The sequence below is a fragment of the Aspergillus caelatus genome, assembly GCF_009193585.1.
Source record: "Aspergillus caelatus strain CBS 763.97 unplaced genomic scaffold BDV27scaffold_46, whole genome shotgun sequence".
NCBI lineage: Eukaryota > Fungi > Ascomycota > Eurotiomycetes > Eurotiales > Aspergillaceae > Aspergillus > Aspergillus caelatus.
In genome coordinates this window covers 102193-115648 of record NW_022475309.1, presented here as the reverse complement: position 1 = coordinate 115648, position 13456 = coordinate 102193, and the positions used below count along the sequence as shown (strand labels likewise).

At 48.6% G+C, this 13456-nt stretch overlaps 6 protein-coding genes across 6 annotated transcripts; 2 read left to right on the top strand and 4 right to left on the bottom strand.

Annotated features, from left to right (window-relative positions):
- Positions 1 to 66: 66 nt before the first annotated feature.
- Positions 67 to 2859, top strand: BDV27DRAFT_143380 (Aldehyde/histidinol dehydrogenase; the record flags this gene model as incomplete). Its single annotated transcript, XM_032070088.1, has 7 exons — positions 67 to 292; positions 337 to 563; positions 608 to 868; positions 1275 to 1676; positions 1735 to 2207; positions 2268 to 2679; positions 2746 to 2859. 7 exons carry the CDS (start codon positions 67 to 69, stop codon positions 2857 to 2859), a joined length of 2115 nt encoding a protein of 704 aa, XP_031929839.1.
- A 23-nt stretch (positions 2860 to 2882) lies between these two features.
- Positions 2883 to 4036, bottom strand: BDV27DRAFT_124901 (uncharacterized protein). The gene is made up of 3 exons (XM_032066207.1): positions 3726 to 4036; positions 2955 to 3638; positions 2883 to 2902 (listed from the first exon to the last, which is right to left on the bottom strand). The coding sequence occupies exons 1-2, from the start codon at positions 3822 to 3824 to the stop codon at positions 3144 to 3146; spliced, it is 594 nt and encodes a 197-aa protein (XP_031929838.1). The 5' UTR covers positions 3825 to 4036; the 3' UTR covers positions 2883 to 2902; positions 2955 to 3143.
- A 311-nt stretch (positions 4037 to 4347) lies between these two features.
- BDV27DRAFT_155646 (uncharacterized protein) lies at positions 4348 to 5095 on the bottom strand (the record flags this gene model as incomplete). Its single annotated transcript, XM_032072181.1, has 3 exons — positions 4348 to 4684; positions 4766 to 4896; positions 4955 to 5095. The coding sequence occupies 3 exons, from the start codon at positions 5093 to 5095 to the stop codon at positions 4348 to 4350; spliced, it is 609 nt and encodes a 202-aa protein (XP_031929837.1).
- A 2733-nt stretch (positions 5096 to 7828) lies between these two features.
- BDV27DRAFT_86564 (oxidoreductase, short-chain dehydrogenase/reductase family) lies at positions 7829 to 8890 on the top strand. The gene is made up of 3 exons (XM_032077816.1): positions 7829 to 7953; positions 8011 to 8553; positions 8609 to 8890. Exons 1-3 carry the CDS (start codon positions 7904 to 7906, stop codon positions 8847 to 8849), a joined length of 834 nt encoding a protein of 277 aa, XP_031929836.1. The 5' UTR covers positions 7829 to 7903; the 3' UTR covers positions 8850 to 8890.
- On the bottom strand, positions 8770 to 10656 carry BDV27DRAFT_86567 (Zn(II)2Cys6 transcription factor). The gene is made up of 2 exons (XM_032077817.1): positions 9811 to 10656; positions 8770 to 9759 (listed from the first exon to the last, which is right to left on the bottom strand). Exons 1-2 carry the CDS (start codon positions 10615 to 10617, stop codon positions 8932 to 8934), a joined length of 1635 nt encoding a protein of 544 aa, XP_031929835.1. The 5' UTR covers positions 10618 to 10656; the 3' UTR covers positions 8770 to 8931.
- Positions 10657 to 11000: 344 nt separating this feature from the next.
- Positions 11001 to 12709, bottom strand: BDV27DRAFT_86557 (putative acid phosphatase). Its single transcript, XM_032077815.1, has 3 exons — positions 12265 to 12709; positions 11164 to 12192; positions 11001 to 11089 (listed from the first exon to the last, which is right to left on the bottom strand). The coding sequence occupies exons 1-3, from the start codon at positions 12454 to 12456 to the stop codon at positions 11054 to 11056; spliced, it is 1257 nt and encodes a 418-aa protein (XP_031929834.1). The 5' UTR covers positions 12457 to 12709; the 3' UTR covers positions 11001 to 11053.
- Between the last annotated feature and the right edge of the window lie 747 nt (positions 12710 to 13456).

Genomic DNA, 13456 nt, shown 5'->3' with positions numbered 1-13456 from the left:
TGCTGATATCTAGAGACTCAAAGTTTACTGCTTCCAGTAATTTATTGAGCTATCAACTGAGCCATCATGACGCGCATCATCCGAGTTGCTATCTTGGAGACCGACACCCCCATCGACCCCGTCCTTGAACGCTATGGAACCTACGGCGTGATATTCAACCGTTGGTTGAATACAGGGCTTCAAAGCCTTGGAGCTACTGATACCGAGATTCAAACAACGAATTGGGATGTGGTGAATAAATCCGAATATCCTAAGCCAGAGGACTTCGACGCCCTCTTGTTGACAGGCAGCAGTACGCCTCCCCAGCTAAACATAGGGCTTTCCTAACATATACAGAACACGATGCGCATGCAGACGTACCATGGATCAATGAGTTGGTGAAATATGTCCACGACATCTACGAGCAGCACAAGAAGCCCATTATCGGCATATGCTTCGGACACCAGATTGTTGCGCGTGCCCTCGGAGCACGCGTGGCCCGGAACGAGGAGGGATGGGAGATCTCAGCCGAACCATTTCCATTGAGTGATAGTGGGAAGCAGCTGTTCTCGAAGGAATCATTGGTTAGTCCTTCGAGGGAGTCTTAGGTTTTAGCTAACCGATACAGGTTATACATCAGATGCACCGGGATAATGTGTTCGAGGTGCCCCAAGGATGCATCAACCTTGGATCTAGCCCTCGATGCGAGGTGCAAGGATTCTATCTGCCACAGCGTGTTTTGGCTTTACAAGGACATCCGGAGTACGATGAGTTTGTGATGACGGAGTTGATCAAGCTTCGACATGCGATGGGACGTTTCGATGCCGAGCTCGCTAAAGATGGACTATCAAGAGCCGGGAAACAACATGATGGTGAGCTCATTGCCAAGGTCGCTTGTAAATTTATTCTTGCGTAAAATATAAATGATTTGGGGTTAATGTCGGATTTACGGACATATAGAGATAAATCGTAAAGATAATATGTCACTAAACACCGTCAACTTCATGTCGGTGCACTTTTGTAACGTTATGAGAATAACAGTCAATAATTTCTACAGAGAGGACCAGAACTATGGGGAATCCAAGCGAACTGTGCAGACTACTAAACGCTAGAGATTTAGTTGGGATCCACCATGGAGAATTACCGCGCCCACACCCACTTTCTGCTGTCTGTTATCGGAGCGCGCTATTATTGATAACGTTCTACCTGAGGTATATCTGAGCTGCGTAGCCTACAAACCTCTCAACACTCGAATCTCCTCACATATCTCGAGACACACATACACAACATCGAAGATGGCCAACCAAATTCGCACACTCTCCCCCTCCACAAACAAAGTCATTTTTGAGCACCCGGGGACTTCCCTCGACGAAGCTCGAGCTATCGCACAAGCCTCAGAGAATGCCTTCCAGTCCTACAAACAGCTCTCCCTTGCTGAGCGGAAGGCGATCATTGTCAAGGCATTAAACATAGTCGATGCAAATAAAGAAACTCTTGCCAATGAGCTCACGGCTCAAATGGGCCGCCCTATCGCCTACTGCACAAAGGAAATTGACACCATGCGCAAGCGCGCAGACTACCTCCTCAGTATTGCAGATGACAGCCTAAAGAATCTTCCTGGACAGGCAGAGAGCGGCTTCAGACGGTTCCTGAAGAAGGAACCACTTGGCGTCACTTTGATTTCGACTGCGTGGAATGTAAGGGAGCGCGCTCTGGGTTACATTTAGTTTCTGGCCACGAGCTAACCAGTCATAGTATCCGTATCTAATTACAGTTAACACTCTTCTTCCGGCCCTCCTCGCTGGAAACACCGTTCTTCTTCGCCCATCTCCCCAAACTCCCCTGCTCGGCGAGCGCCTCGTGTCGTATTTCCAAGAAGCTGGACTGCCCACTAATGTCCTCCAACTCCTCCATGTCGGCTCACTCGACGTTCTTGACGAAATTGTCAAGCTTCCACAGATCAAGCTCGTCTCATTTACCGGCTCTACGGCCGGTGGTATCCGCCTGCGCGAAGCAACCGCCCGCCGCGTCGTTCCTGTGAATCTCGAACTAGGAGGCAATGACCCAGCCTACGTCAGACCAGACGCAGATATAGCCTACGTCGCCGCTCAGGTAGTCGACGGGGCCGTCTTCAACTCAGGACAGAGTTGTTGCTCAATTGAACGAGTTTATGTTCATGCCGATGTCTACGAGAACTTTATTACCGAAGTACAGAAGGAATTGAGCACGTTAGTAGAGCTACTTCCACATCAACTCAAATCACATCATGAAATACTAACAGCGAGTAGGTACAAGCTCGGCGACCCAACCGATAAAACTACCACAACTGGCCCAGTGATCTCCAAGCAGTCTCTCAAGAACATTCAGGCCCACATCGACGATGCACTATCCAAAGGTGCTATTGACGCCACACCTGCGAATGCCACATTTACCTCCGTGCCCGCTGAAGGGAACTACATTGCTCCTAAGCTCCTTACTAATGTCACGCATGACATGGTCACCATGCGTGAAGAGACCTTCGGTCCTGTTATCCCTGTCATGAAAGTTTCTTCTGATGAAGAGGCCATTGCGCTTATGAACGATAGTGACTATGGCCTTACGGCTAGTGTTTGGACAAAGGATATTAAGGCGGGAGAGGCTTTAATTGAGAAGATTGATGCGGGTACTGTGTACATCAATCGGTGTGATTACCCGAGTCCGGTATGTTTTCCTTTATTTGTCCATCGCTGTGCATGGGAACCTCCATATTGACTGACTTAATATTAGGACCTGGCCTGGATTGGATGGAAGAACTCCGGCCTTGGATGCACGTTAGGACCGCATGCATTTGACGGGTTCTATAAGTTGAAGAGCTTCCATATTAAGGAGGAGCAGGTTTAGTGATATATGCTAAGGGATAATTATATGCATGAAACAATTTATTCTGAGCAACATCATCAACATAGCCTTTCAAAATAACGTATAGAGAGACTTACCATAATTCTCGAATACAATTCTTCTGACATGCATCCTTTGTATTATCAATATTAACTAGTCGTAACCTACCAATAACAAGAAAACACCATTAGACAGAGTCCATATCAACACAAGAGCCAACCATAGAACCTATCAAGCAAACCAAAACCACACATCCAATCTCACATCAACCACAACATACACTCCTATCAACCCCCAAAACTCCCCAAAATCCTCGAAAACAGCCCCGTCCTCTCAGGAAGCCTCCTCGAGCAAAACTCCCTCCATTCCCAAAACTTATTCGCATCCACCCCACCATCCGTCTCCTTCCACTCCTCCCGCGGCGGATAAGGCGACCTATCAAAAGACAAGCGAGTTCCAAACCTCGGCGAATCACTATACCCACCCCCAACATCAGACGCGCAAAGAAACTGCCCACTCTCGAGTTTAATGGTATATTTCTTCGGCAGGAAAGCCGCATCCGTGAGCAGCTGTTCATTAATGATACGACGGTTTACCGCGTCTCCCAGTGCAGGAATACGGCGTTTGGTGAGCGCTATCTCGATGTTGAATTGGGTGAGGTGGGATGGGCGTTTTGGGGGATTAGTCGGGAGGTCGATAGGTTGAGAGAGACATTCTGGGTTTTGGGGTTTCCAGTCGAATTCTGCGGCGATCCAGACTACGAGTTCGAGGCGGCAGATGAGCTGTTGAGAGTGTGGGTTAGTTATTGTTAATGTTGGTTGGTTTGGGGGGTTGGGGTCGGGGTATACGGGTATGTTGTATGTACGTACTGTGCCTGTGCCGTCTTTGTTGAATCTTATTTGGTTGGATTCGTATGGATCCCAGGACCAGGGTTCTCCTGTTAGGATGGAGAGGAGTGTTTCGCTCATGGTGGTATTCTGTTGTGTAGATATGAGGTTTTGGTGATTGATATCTCCAGCTTAGCCTCCGTTGGTAGTCTCGATAGGATAATTTATAAGGTTGGGTTCCAAGTGACCACTCTGTCCTTATAGCAGTTGCCTAGCTGCTAGCTGACGTCATGAAAAGATCTAAGTGCAGTTTGCGAATCTGACACAAGGAATAATAGCTTCAGCAGATGGAAAGTGGCTAGACTTGGTCTTTTAAGACTTTACTCCATGACCGGCGGGGCTTATTTGAGGCCGCCGAACGGGATCCAACCCTACTAGTTGTATTCGGTAAAATACGAGTAAATCGAATACTGCAGTTCATTATTTATTACACACCACCGGATCCTATGTTAATGTACACAAATGAACCCTAACTAAATCAGGCCAGCTCCAAGCTCACAAGCAACCCCTTAAACATTGTCTGCCGCTGAGACACATGTTAACATTTGCTCATCGGCCGACAGTAGACCCCCAACAGCCAAAACCCTATCTAGCAGCACTCCACTTAATGCTGTGGCTGGCCCACAACTTTGGTCCAGTGGGCATAGTCCACAGCCGGCGGCGCCGGTCCAGTACCAGGCGTTTTCGCACACTTAGCATAAATATCTAACGGACCGCGATCATTCTTCTTCTTGCCAATCAAAGCAGGAGGGATCAACATCTGGAGTTCATTAAACCCCTTAATCTTAGATAGACGCAGTGTCTGCTTAGGATCAACGTGAAGCTGTTTGAGATATGCCTCGATTTTCTTCTCGCCTTTACCGTCGAACCATTCATTCTCCGGGATCCAGGCTTTGCTGATTGCGTCCAGCTTGGCCTTGTTGGCGGTGATAATGCAGTACCTGGAAGAGTGTAAGGCCATTTTTGTTGAGAGAAGACAAGCCATGGGCAGGGCCTGGGAATGGAGGCTTGGTACTACTTACCAGTGGTCGGCGTTGGCTGGCCAGCCGTCGCGCTCTTGGCTGGTGTATACCCCCTGGCCGAGCTGGGCTACTGGTACCTCCTTGTCGAGAACGAGAGTCTCGCCTGCCTTTGCGTAGATTTCTGCTTGTTTCTTTGGGCTGGTCAGTAGGTTGGACTATAGATGGATTTGTTCGGGGAGATCAGCGTACAGGGTGCACTCTTCTGTAGCCGATGACGACATGCGTGGCGCGCTTGTCAAGTTCATCCCGGGCTTCGACGTCAATGGGCGAGGCGATGGCGCTGGTAAAGGTCAAGGCCAGAGCCAGAAGTTTGGCATAGGGGAACAGCATTGTGCTTTGATTCAGAAGCTGATAGACACGGGGTGGATGTGGAGAATATCTGGAGATGGAACTTGAGAATAGTCGAGAAGATATGCCTGAACTTTTATATCCTCATATTGTAGCTTTCATTTGATTTTCACTGTAGTGTTTCACACAGCGATTTCCTATTCGGGCTGCAGAGTTACAAGCGGATACAAGGATCATGCACGATATTGGGGGCTGGACCCACGAGGATACGAGAGTACGCTAAAGCTCACGTTCATATAGTTGTACTAAAGGATTGCATGTGTTTGGTGTCACTGCAGCTGAGCTCATCCATATCAGCTTAGTATAGCGAAGGTTGTTTGTGAAAAAAGCTAATCCTAAATTAGGAGCTGATTAGCACGCCAGGGCGCTTGCTACTTAGAGGGTCAAATGATCTGCTCGTTTCACCTATCTCTTCGCAATATCCAAGAAGTCCAGTATGGATCCTGCGTATTGAAGGATCGACGGCTGGCCATAACAATGTCCGCACGCTGTGAAAGATGACAAACTACCAACAACTACAACAGTCTAGTTGGATTATATCAAGACATACTCTTCTCTCTGTAAATGTTAGATACATCTTCCTCTGTAATATCAACAGACCCCTCTATAAAACGCGTATTTACCGTAAACCTCAATACGAACGACTTTAAACCCCCATCCTGATATTCTAAAAGTAAACTTAGTCTTCAGAGGGTACACAACCACCCAGACAGATATTCAGGGGTTACTGATCCACCCTCAGACCCCCTCTAACTCCACCACGACTTTGGGGTCCGGCCCTAACTTCCAATCCTGAATGGCTTAAGACCATAAGATGCCATAATGGTCTGATGAGGATGTGCAGCCGGCCCGCCCCACTGGTACAAGCTAAGAGGGTATTGGTGCATCTAGAGGCAGCTTACTCTGCAGTATGTAACCTAGATCTAAGCTATATATCTTAGTATCCGACCAGGAATCACTAAGCCAACTGAAAGAGGAATGAAATGGAAAATCTTTCGTGACGGGTGCCTGTTACATACAGATAGCGTCTAGTAGCGTGCCGAGGGTCTGGGCTCGGAAGCGGGCCGATGGACTTGGTTCGGTAGCTTGCCGACATTTATCGGCATTTCCGATGACTTCGGAGATCTTGGTTTTCATTCGGTATTATAATGTTGGTTATGGTGGAAGGGACCGTGGTCAGCCATGTGCTGGGGTTCGTCTAGTGGCTAACTAGTGATGTCCTGCGCTGCGTAGAAAGTCCCTATATCTACTCAGATTTCCGGGGAAGGGTTCAAATAGATCACGATATTTTCGGTTTATCTCTGTTTCCTCTTTTCTTCCTCTTCCTCCTCCTCCTTAAATCTAGAGAAACACCGAAAACAGAGTTAGTACAAAGTTGTACCACAGAGCAGTTGCCCAACCGACTCTCAGCATTTACCTTGAGAATTCACGGTTAATTATAAATATTAATATCAAGGCCCGTTGCATGATGCCCATGGTCCATTTCATAAAATACAATATTGCAATGAGACTCGGGCCATACGCACAAGGTAACCGGGACTACTGGGCTGACCTTCTGGTCTAGATATTGGATAACTTCATACACTTGATTCGTATGGTCGAAAGTCAGGATACTTCGATCGTTGAGCGAATCATCCATGTTGACACAAGTGTACTTCTACCAAGAGCTCCGTAGTTTTGTCATCATAATTTGTTCATCTTATATGCATGCATGCTAAACTAATTTGATAGAGCAACCTAGATCCAATTTAGGATTATTTAATAAAACTTCACCGGAAGAAGGCTCTATCATAGGATGATTCTTATACCCACCACCAATTACTTATATAGGATACACCAATCCTGTAAATTCACCAGGTTATCAGTAGCTCGCCTAGATTCCACAAGCTTAAACACTAGATATTTGAGTAAAGGAGATGTGCCAGATATTCTTGTACGCATAGATCGATCAAATATATATATACTATGATCTTTTCCCAATTCCAGAACAATAGTTTTGTAAACTGAGTGTCTGGTGAGCCCCTGGGCTGTGTTGCATCAGTGGATGATACCCAATTTAGTGGATTACATAGATGCACCGAGACGGAGATTTCTGTTGTTATGATATGGGGTTGATGCACCTACACTTAGATGCATACAGTATTGCTAGCTAAGTAGTACGACGAGAGCTTAGTATTAACAGCTGCACACAGTACAAGCACATTAGAACCTGGCAAAGACCAGATAAACTTAAACCAAACAACCCCGCACCAGTCCATCTACACGCTTCATGCCCCTCTCAATTTTATCTTCCATAGCAGAAGAGAAAAGGCTCCAATAAGCACCCGTCGCATACGATGCGACGCACCGCAGAAGCATTTGGTCCCCAAAGATAGATTCCAGAATGCAAACTAAACCAAATCAAGTAATATGCTTGAGCGCGCTCCGGGACCGCGCGAGGGGTAATAAGTTAATAACAACAGCCCCACGCTTATCACCGTCTTATCGCAACCGAGGCAATGAGGGGTGGTCCTGTTGTGGATCGCATTTCGATCCAAAGGCAAGGGGATGCAATGGTTGGAACTCTAACCGCGGTGTGGAGCTTGGATTGGGTGCTCGCCTCACCGCAATTGCTGGTTATCGTCTATCTGGTCGATGCGGGGTTTACTTTATAAAAGGGGGAAGTTTCTATTCTTTATTTATTTGTTCGGTAACTTAACTAACTACTTGTTAACTGGAAAGTTGGTATTGTTTCTTTATTTCTGGATTTTTGGTTTATATTTATAAACGAGTTATTACAACCATAACACAATGGTCGGAAGATTAGCTGGGAAGAATGCCATCGTTACCGGTGCTGCTGGGTATGTACCATATCTGAGTCCTGGCCAGGCTGATTACTGATTAGGAATGCTCTGCAGAGGCATCGGTCTCGAGACGACGATCCTCATGCTTCGCGAAGGTGCCTCCGTCCTCATGACCGATATCAGCGAGCCGGGGCTCCAGAAGGCCCTTGCGAAAGTAAACGAGGTGGTGCCCCAGCGTGACGGCAAGGTCGAGTACCGCGTGGTCGACGTATCGAAGGAATCTGAAGTCGAGGCGGCAGTGGCACACCTAGACTCCTGGGGCGGCCTTGATGTGATGTTCAACAACGCCGGAATCATGCACCCCAAAGATGGAGACTCAGAGGAGACACCCGAGGCGATCTGGGACATGACGATGAATATTAATGTTAAGGGCGTGTGGTACGGAAGCAAGCATGCCGTGAAGAGCCTCCGGAAGCACGGCAAGAAGAAGGGTAGCGTGATTAACACAGCAAGCATGGTTGCGCTTGTGGGTGCTGCGACCCCTCAATTGGCGTATACGGCTAGCAAGGGTGCTGTATTGGCTATGACTAGAGAGTTGGCTATTGTGCACGCCCGAGAGGGCTTCCGGTTTAACTCTTTGTGCCCCGCTCCTCTTAAGTATGTTGTTCCTCGTTTGTTGTGCGAGAGACTCCTTGAGCTGACAGTGTTTTAGTACGCCACTTTTGCAAGACTGGCTGGGTGATGATAAGGAGAAGCGTTTCCGTCGCGAGGTTCACTTCCCTACTGGCCGTTTCGGTGAAGCTATTGAGCAGGCTCATGCGGTTATCTTCCTGGCCAGCGATGAGAGCAGCTTCGTTAACGCCGCTGACTTTGTCGTCGACGGTGGTCTGACTAAGGCTTATGTGACTCCTGAGGGCCCTGCCACGGAGGCTCCCAAGAACCTGGGCCAATAGATATAGGCGGAGGTAGACCGTCGTTCTGTCGGGAGTTCATGAATGATGATGTACTGTATGAATATAGCCTTTTAATCAACCCTCATGCGAACGAGATCCAGATTTGATGTTGTTGCATTGCCCGACAAATATTCCACGGGCCAGCCTCATCTAGAGGCATTTGCCACATGATTTCCAGTAGTAGAAGGGTCCTTTGCATGTTTCCAAGACCGAAGGTATTTACCATTGTAGTCAGCCGTTGTCGTAGTTGCTCCTGCTGGTCTATGTCATAGAGACAGGATCCGACCACAGCGATAGGCCAGCAGAGACCGGAATTGATGCGAGCAGTCGCTGATAGCTGGTTCAGATAGGTCATGGCCTCCGTAATTGCAGTATTAATCAAACCCTGATGCATGCCGTGCTCTGTTCGGGAGAAAGACCCCAGAGAGGTGTATAGATAAAGTAGCATAGCTTGTTGGAAGACTCGACCAGCCAAGAAGACCTCAGGAGTGACGAACGAAAATGGGTTCCATCGCATGATCTGAGCCTGCAAGGACCCAAACATCGCGATATCATCGGCTGTTGGCATGGCCGGTTGGCCATCGAGCATCATCCACTGGCGACCCAAATCGAAGATGCACGGTATCATGAGCAGTAACTCTAGCCAGCAGCCACAGAGATTCCCCACATACTCGGACTCTAGTAGCTGACGAGCTTTCTGTTCCAGATCGAAGTTGAGGAGCAACTGATGGCTGACCCGCGCATCAATGGAGATCATGCTCACGGCGGCGGTGTATGTGTAGTATTCAATGACAAAGTCTTTCAGGTCCTTCGGCACGGCCGCATCACTCAGTGAGAGGAGACGTGTTAGCAGTGAATTCGCAGCTGATAGATGGTCAAAGATCGTCCCGTTCATATCCCCCTTGGCTGTCTGTCCAGGTGTTAGCGGCCTAGTTTTTCTTTTACGTAATGGGGACAGTACCTCGGTGAAACACATCACAAGAGCCCCAACCGTGAGCATTAACGGGTTCGACTCTTTCCCATCGATAAACTCGGTGACGCCCTTTCGGAAAAGCTGCAAAGCTTTGGTGTAATGGCTCTGAGCTACCTCGTCGGAGTCGTTGCGACACCGAAACGCCCGGTGCGCCGCGCTTTGCGTCAGAACCAGTTGCAGGAGCAGGTCACTGGTGAACGCTAGCGGAACGATCTGAACCAGGAAGGGGTTGACGGGAGTCGAGCCGTTGGCCATGACATCGGCTGTTGTCGCGAGGTAATGGCTCAGTAGTTGAAAGGATTCAGGGCTGTACCCCGGGAGCATGGATAGACTGCGAGGCATGAAGTTCCCAATTGTCATTGACGTGGGCGAGTCCGGCCCCGAGATAGAACTTCGCGGGGTAGCGTGCGAATAGCCCATTGGAACTAAAAGAGCTTGTTCATCCGTCGGTGGTGAAAATGCCTCCGTAGCCTCAAAGCCGTTCGACAGAGCGGATGGGGACCCTGCCGATCCAGATGGTGAAGTCGGTGACCCCGACGAGCCACGATGCGTTCGTATTGTGCATGGACTTTCAGGCTGGTCCGGTACAGCTTGTTGATTAATATTATTAGAGCCACTTGGCCGTGTCGAGCTGGCGGGTATATTGACCGGCCATTCACAATTGAGCTTGTTCCGCACGCATCCCCCACACGATGGCCGAACTTCGTCGCACTTTTTCTTTCGGCGTCTGCAGGTGTAACAGCCCGTCCTTACGCGAACAATCGGCTCTGTCCGAAGCCGTTTATTGGGTGGCATGATGGTGAAATGAGAAGTGTGGGTTAGCGTGGACTAGGACTCGGATAGGAGTCAACGGAAAAGAAGAGCAGAGCAGACGGTGTGTGAACTGGACTCCGTACCTCATGTGGCCAAGATAAGACGGCGTGGAGTGGGTGGAGTCAATACGATTGGTCCAGAGTCGTCGGAGGAATCGCCCAACCACTGAAGTTGTGGGGTTCCGATAAGATAAGGTCATCTTGCATCATCCATCAAAGTTACTATATCCTACATTGCTGTCGGTCATTGGCAATAGTTTAGTTTACTAGGTAGTCGTGTCCAGTGGATGGACCGCCCATTCATTAACATAGTAGTTGGGGCATCATTAACCACATTTTCTATTAGTGGTATGTAGGGTATCAGATATTTACATGCCCTATCCATCAGATAAATGCAATTTGAACATGGCAGGAGGCATTTACGCAGTAATACCGGACTCAGTCTTTCCGTTCTTCTGTTGATAAGAATAAAGTTAGCAAAGCGCTGAAGCAAGTGAAAGCCCAAAATGCTAGCGAAGGAGTAATATACCAAGGTCCTGCTATACTTGACGCCGACATTGTTCCCACTGACAGAGTCATACGGGATAGGGCTGGTATAGTTAAAGGTGGCAGTCAGGTTCTTCCACGTTTGCTGGACAATGGGCAGAATTCCATGGCCGGCAGAGCAGCTTCCCTTAGTCAATGGGACTGGCCACTCTGGGGAGAAAGTGTTGTATTCTCCAGCAGACAGCGGACCGGGGTGGGTCTCGTTCTGCAGTAAATTGCCGGTTTCAACCTCCCAGTTGACGTAGCCGGTCTTCTCGGCCAACCAGCTGAGCAGGTTGGCTCCGCAATCCCAACGACCCAGCGATGGGAGACCCCAGTTGGCCGAAAGGGAGGCGATGATGGAGTAGTGAGTGTAGAAAGTGTCGTCTTGCTTGCCCCGAAGGTTCTCCGGGACAGCGCCTCCAACGAAGAAACTGTAGACTTTGTTGCCAATCTCATAAGTATCATTCTCATCGAAGGTCAAGAGGATGAGGGTGTCCTTGGTGAAGTACTCATCCTCCAGAAGCTCGGAGAGGAAACGCCAGGTCCAAGAGCCAGCAAAGGTAATGTTGGTGTCATGGGCGTCGTTGGTCATGTTTGGGGTGACAAAACTGTATTGAGGTAATCGCTCGTGCTTCAGATCGTCATAAAAGGTGGTGAAATTCTTGATCTGGCGCAGGCGGGTGGCGTCTTTGGTAACCGAGTCGTAGAAGACCATGGGATTATGCTTCCGGACGTAGTCGTTCGCTCCCGTTTCCTGATTGGAATAGTTTTTTCCCTGGTAGCCGGGATACGGCATGTGCTCCTGGTACTCGCCCCAGGCAATATTTTTCACGTCGAACATATCGGCAATGGTAGACACATTGGCAGGAACTTGGTTGAAGTTATCATTGTCCATACCAAAGGTGTCACCTCCAGCGGAAGCGCAGTAGTTGGGCTCCGACGGATGTGTGATTGCCCAGTAGTTGGTGAGAAGGAGACCCTTCTCGGCCAGCTTAGAGAGATGAGGGTCTTTCGCGGCAGACTCATAGTCCTAGAGTTACAGTCAGAACGACTCTCGGGCACGTGTTTGCAAACTTTCGGTTGTGCAAAAGAACGGACATACCGTGTTTTCTAACCAGATGTTCACAAAACGGTTGAATGCAAGACCCTTGACATTAGAGACGGGAGAATGAGGCAGAACGGTAGCCTGGGCAGCTTGGATCTCCTCTAGTGAGGGGTTCTGCTCGGAGGATGTCTGAGCGGCGGCGAGAGATAGACCCCCAAGTAGGGCCACGAGGGATTGTCTGGTAAGCATGATGCCTGTTGCCTCGGTAGAAGGAGGAATAATACAATTAAGATATACTCGAATTCCTCTTACAGGAGTGGAGTGAGGAGAGGAAAGAAGACAGGAAGTCGGATCCGTCCCCTACTTATATGCATTAAGAATCGATACCCTTACATATGAGCGATTCAAATTTGCAAAAGTGGGGATAGGTGGGCATTGGCTCGGTCCAAGGCCTTGCTTGCATGACCCATACGACTTCATGGATAGTAGTGTCGGAATTTCCCGTTCTACCAAGCAAATGACAATCTCAATGTAACTTTGAAGAGGGCAGTTCTGCACGTTGTAAATGGATGACCGCTCACTGGCTGCGGGGGATCATCCGCCGGGTCCCAAAATGGAAGGCAATCAGCTGCTTCAGGCTCCGTCGGTGATTGGATGATCCGAGCCAACTACGGGCGGGTCCGTCCTGGTCATATCCCGGACACGTGCCCCCGCTGCCATCAATCATTGACAGTCTTCCTGGACTTTTGTTCACCAGGTAGCGTGCCTAGTTTCCTGATATTTCTTAACGTAAAAAATTTCTATGAAAAGTGCCGATCCTAATCTAAGATTCGAATGCTACCGAGAACACATGTAACTTTATTCGTGACTAATTTGGGAGATGTTTACGACTGCTCCGTAGGATTATATATCTCAAGCTTACTTGGCATTAGTTAAGCTCTTTTGTGGTTCCATTTAAAGGGCTTATTTCTTAGATACCAAGACAATTTTACTCTTCGATAATTCATGCCTCAAGCAGTTCAAGCGGCATATGATGATATCAGACGTATCTACATCGCTTAGCTCTAGCACTTCAGATCATGCTAAATACAAGTGTAATGACGTTGGTGGGATGGCTCTTTATCTCTCGGCTACGCTAGACATTGCGGCCACCCCGCAACAATGATTGTGTATCAGTTTCCGTCAGCAGGTCATGACTTGCTTAGCTTCACCATCTGGCTACTAGTTCTGCACACCCTGGAGAAGTGCA

Excerpts from the sequence above, each read along its gene's own strand:
- BDV27DRAFT_124901 (XM_032066207.1), bottom strand. The coding sequence starts at position 3,824 with ATGAGCGAAACACTCCTCTCCATCCTAACAGGAGAACCCTGGTCCTGG. Across the intron at positions 3,639-3,725 it reads ACAAAGACGGCACAGGCACA|CTCATCTGCCGCCTCGAACT; the intron begins GTACGTACATAC and ends CACTCTCAACAG.
- BDV27DRAFT_86557 (XM_032077815.1), bottom strand. The coding sequence starts at position 12,456 with ATGCTTACCAGACAATCCCTCGTGGCCCTACTTGGGGGTCTATCTCTC. Across the intron at positions 12,193-12,264 it reads ACATCTGGTTAGAAAACACG|GACTATGAGTCTGCCGCGAA; the intron begins GTATGTCCGTTC and ends CTGTAACTCTAG. Across the intron at positions 11,090-11,163 it reads TCAAGTATAGCAGGACCTTG|AAGAACGGAAAGACTGAGTC; the intron begins GTATATTACTCC and ends TCTTATCAACAG.
- BDV27DRAFT_86564 (XM_032077816.1), top strand. The coding sequence starts at position 7,904 with ATGGTCGGAAGATTAGCTGGGAAGAATGCCATCGTTACCGGTGCTGCT. Across the intron at positions 7,954-8,010 it reads ATCGTTACCGGTGCTGCTGG|AGGCATCGGTCTCGAGACGA; the intron begins GTATGTACCATA and ends AATGCTCTGCAG. Across the intron at positions 8,554-8,608 it reads TTGTGCCCCGCTCCTCTTAA|TACGCCACTTTTGCAAGACT; the intron begins GTATGTTGTTCC and ends ACAGTGTTTTAG.
- BDV27DRAFT_86567 (XM_032077817.1), bottom strand. The coding sequence starts at position 10,617 with ATGCCACCCAATAAACGGCTTCGGACAGAGCCGATTGTTCGCGTAAGG. Across the intron at positions 9,760-9,810 it reads TTGTGATGTGTTTCACCGAG|ACAGCCAAGGGGGATATGAA; the intron begins GTACTGTCCCCA and ends ACACCTGGACAG.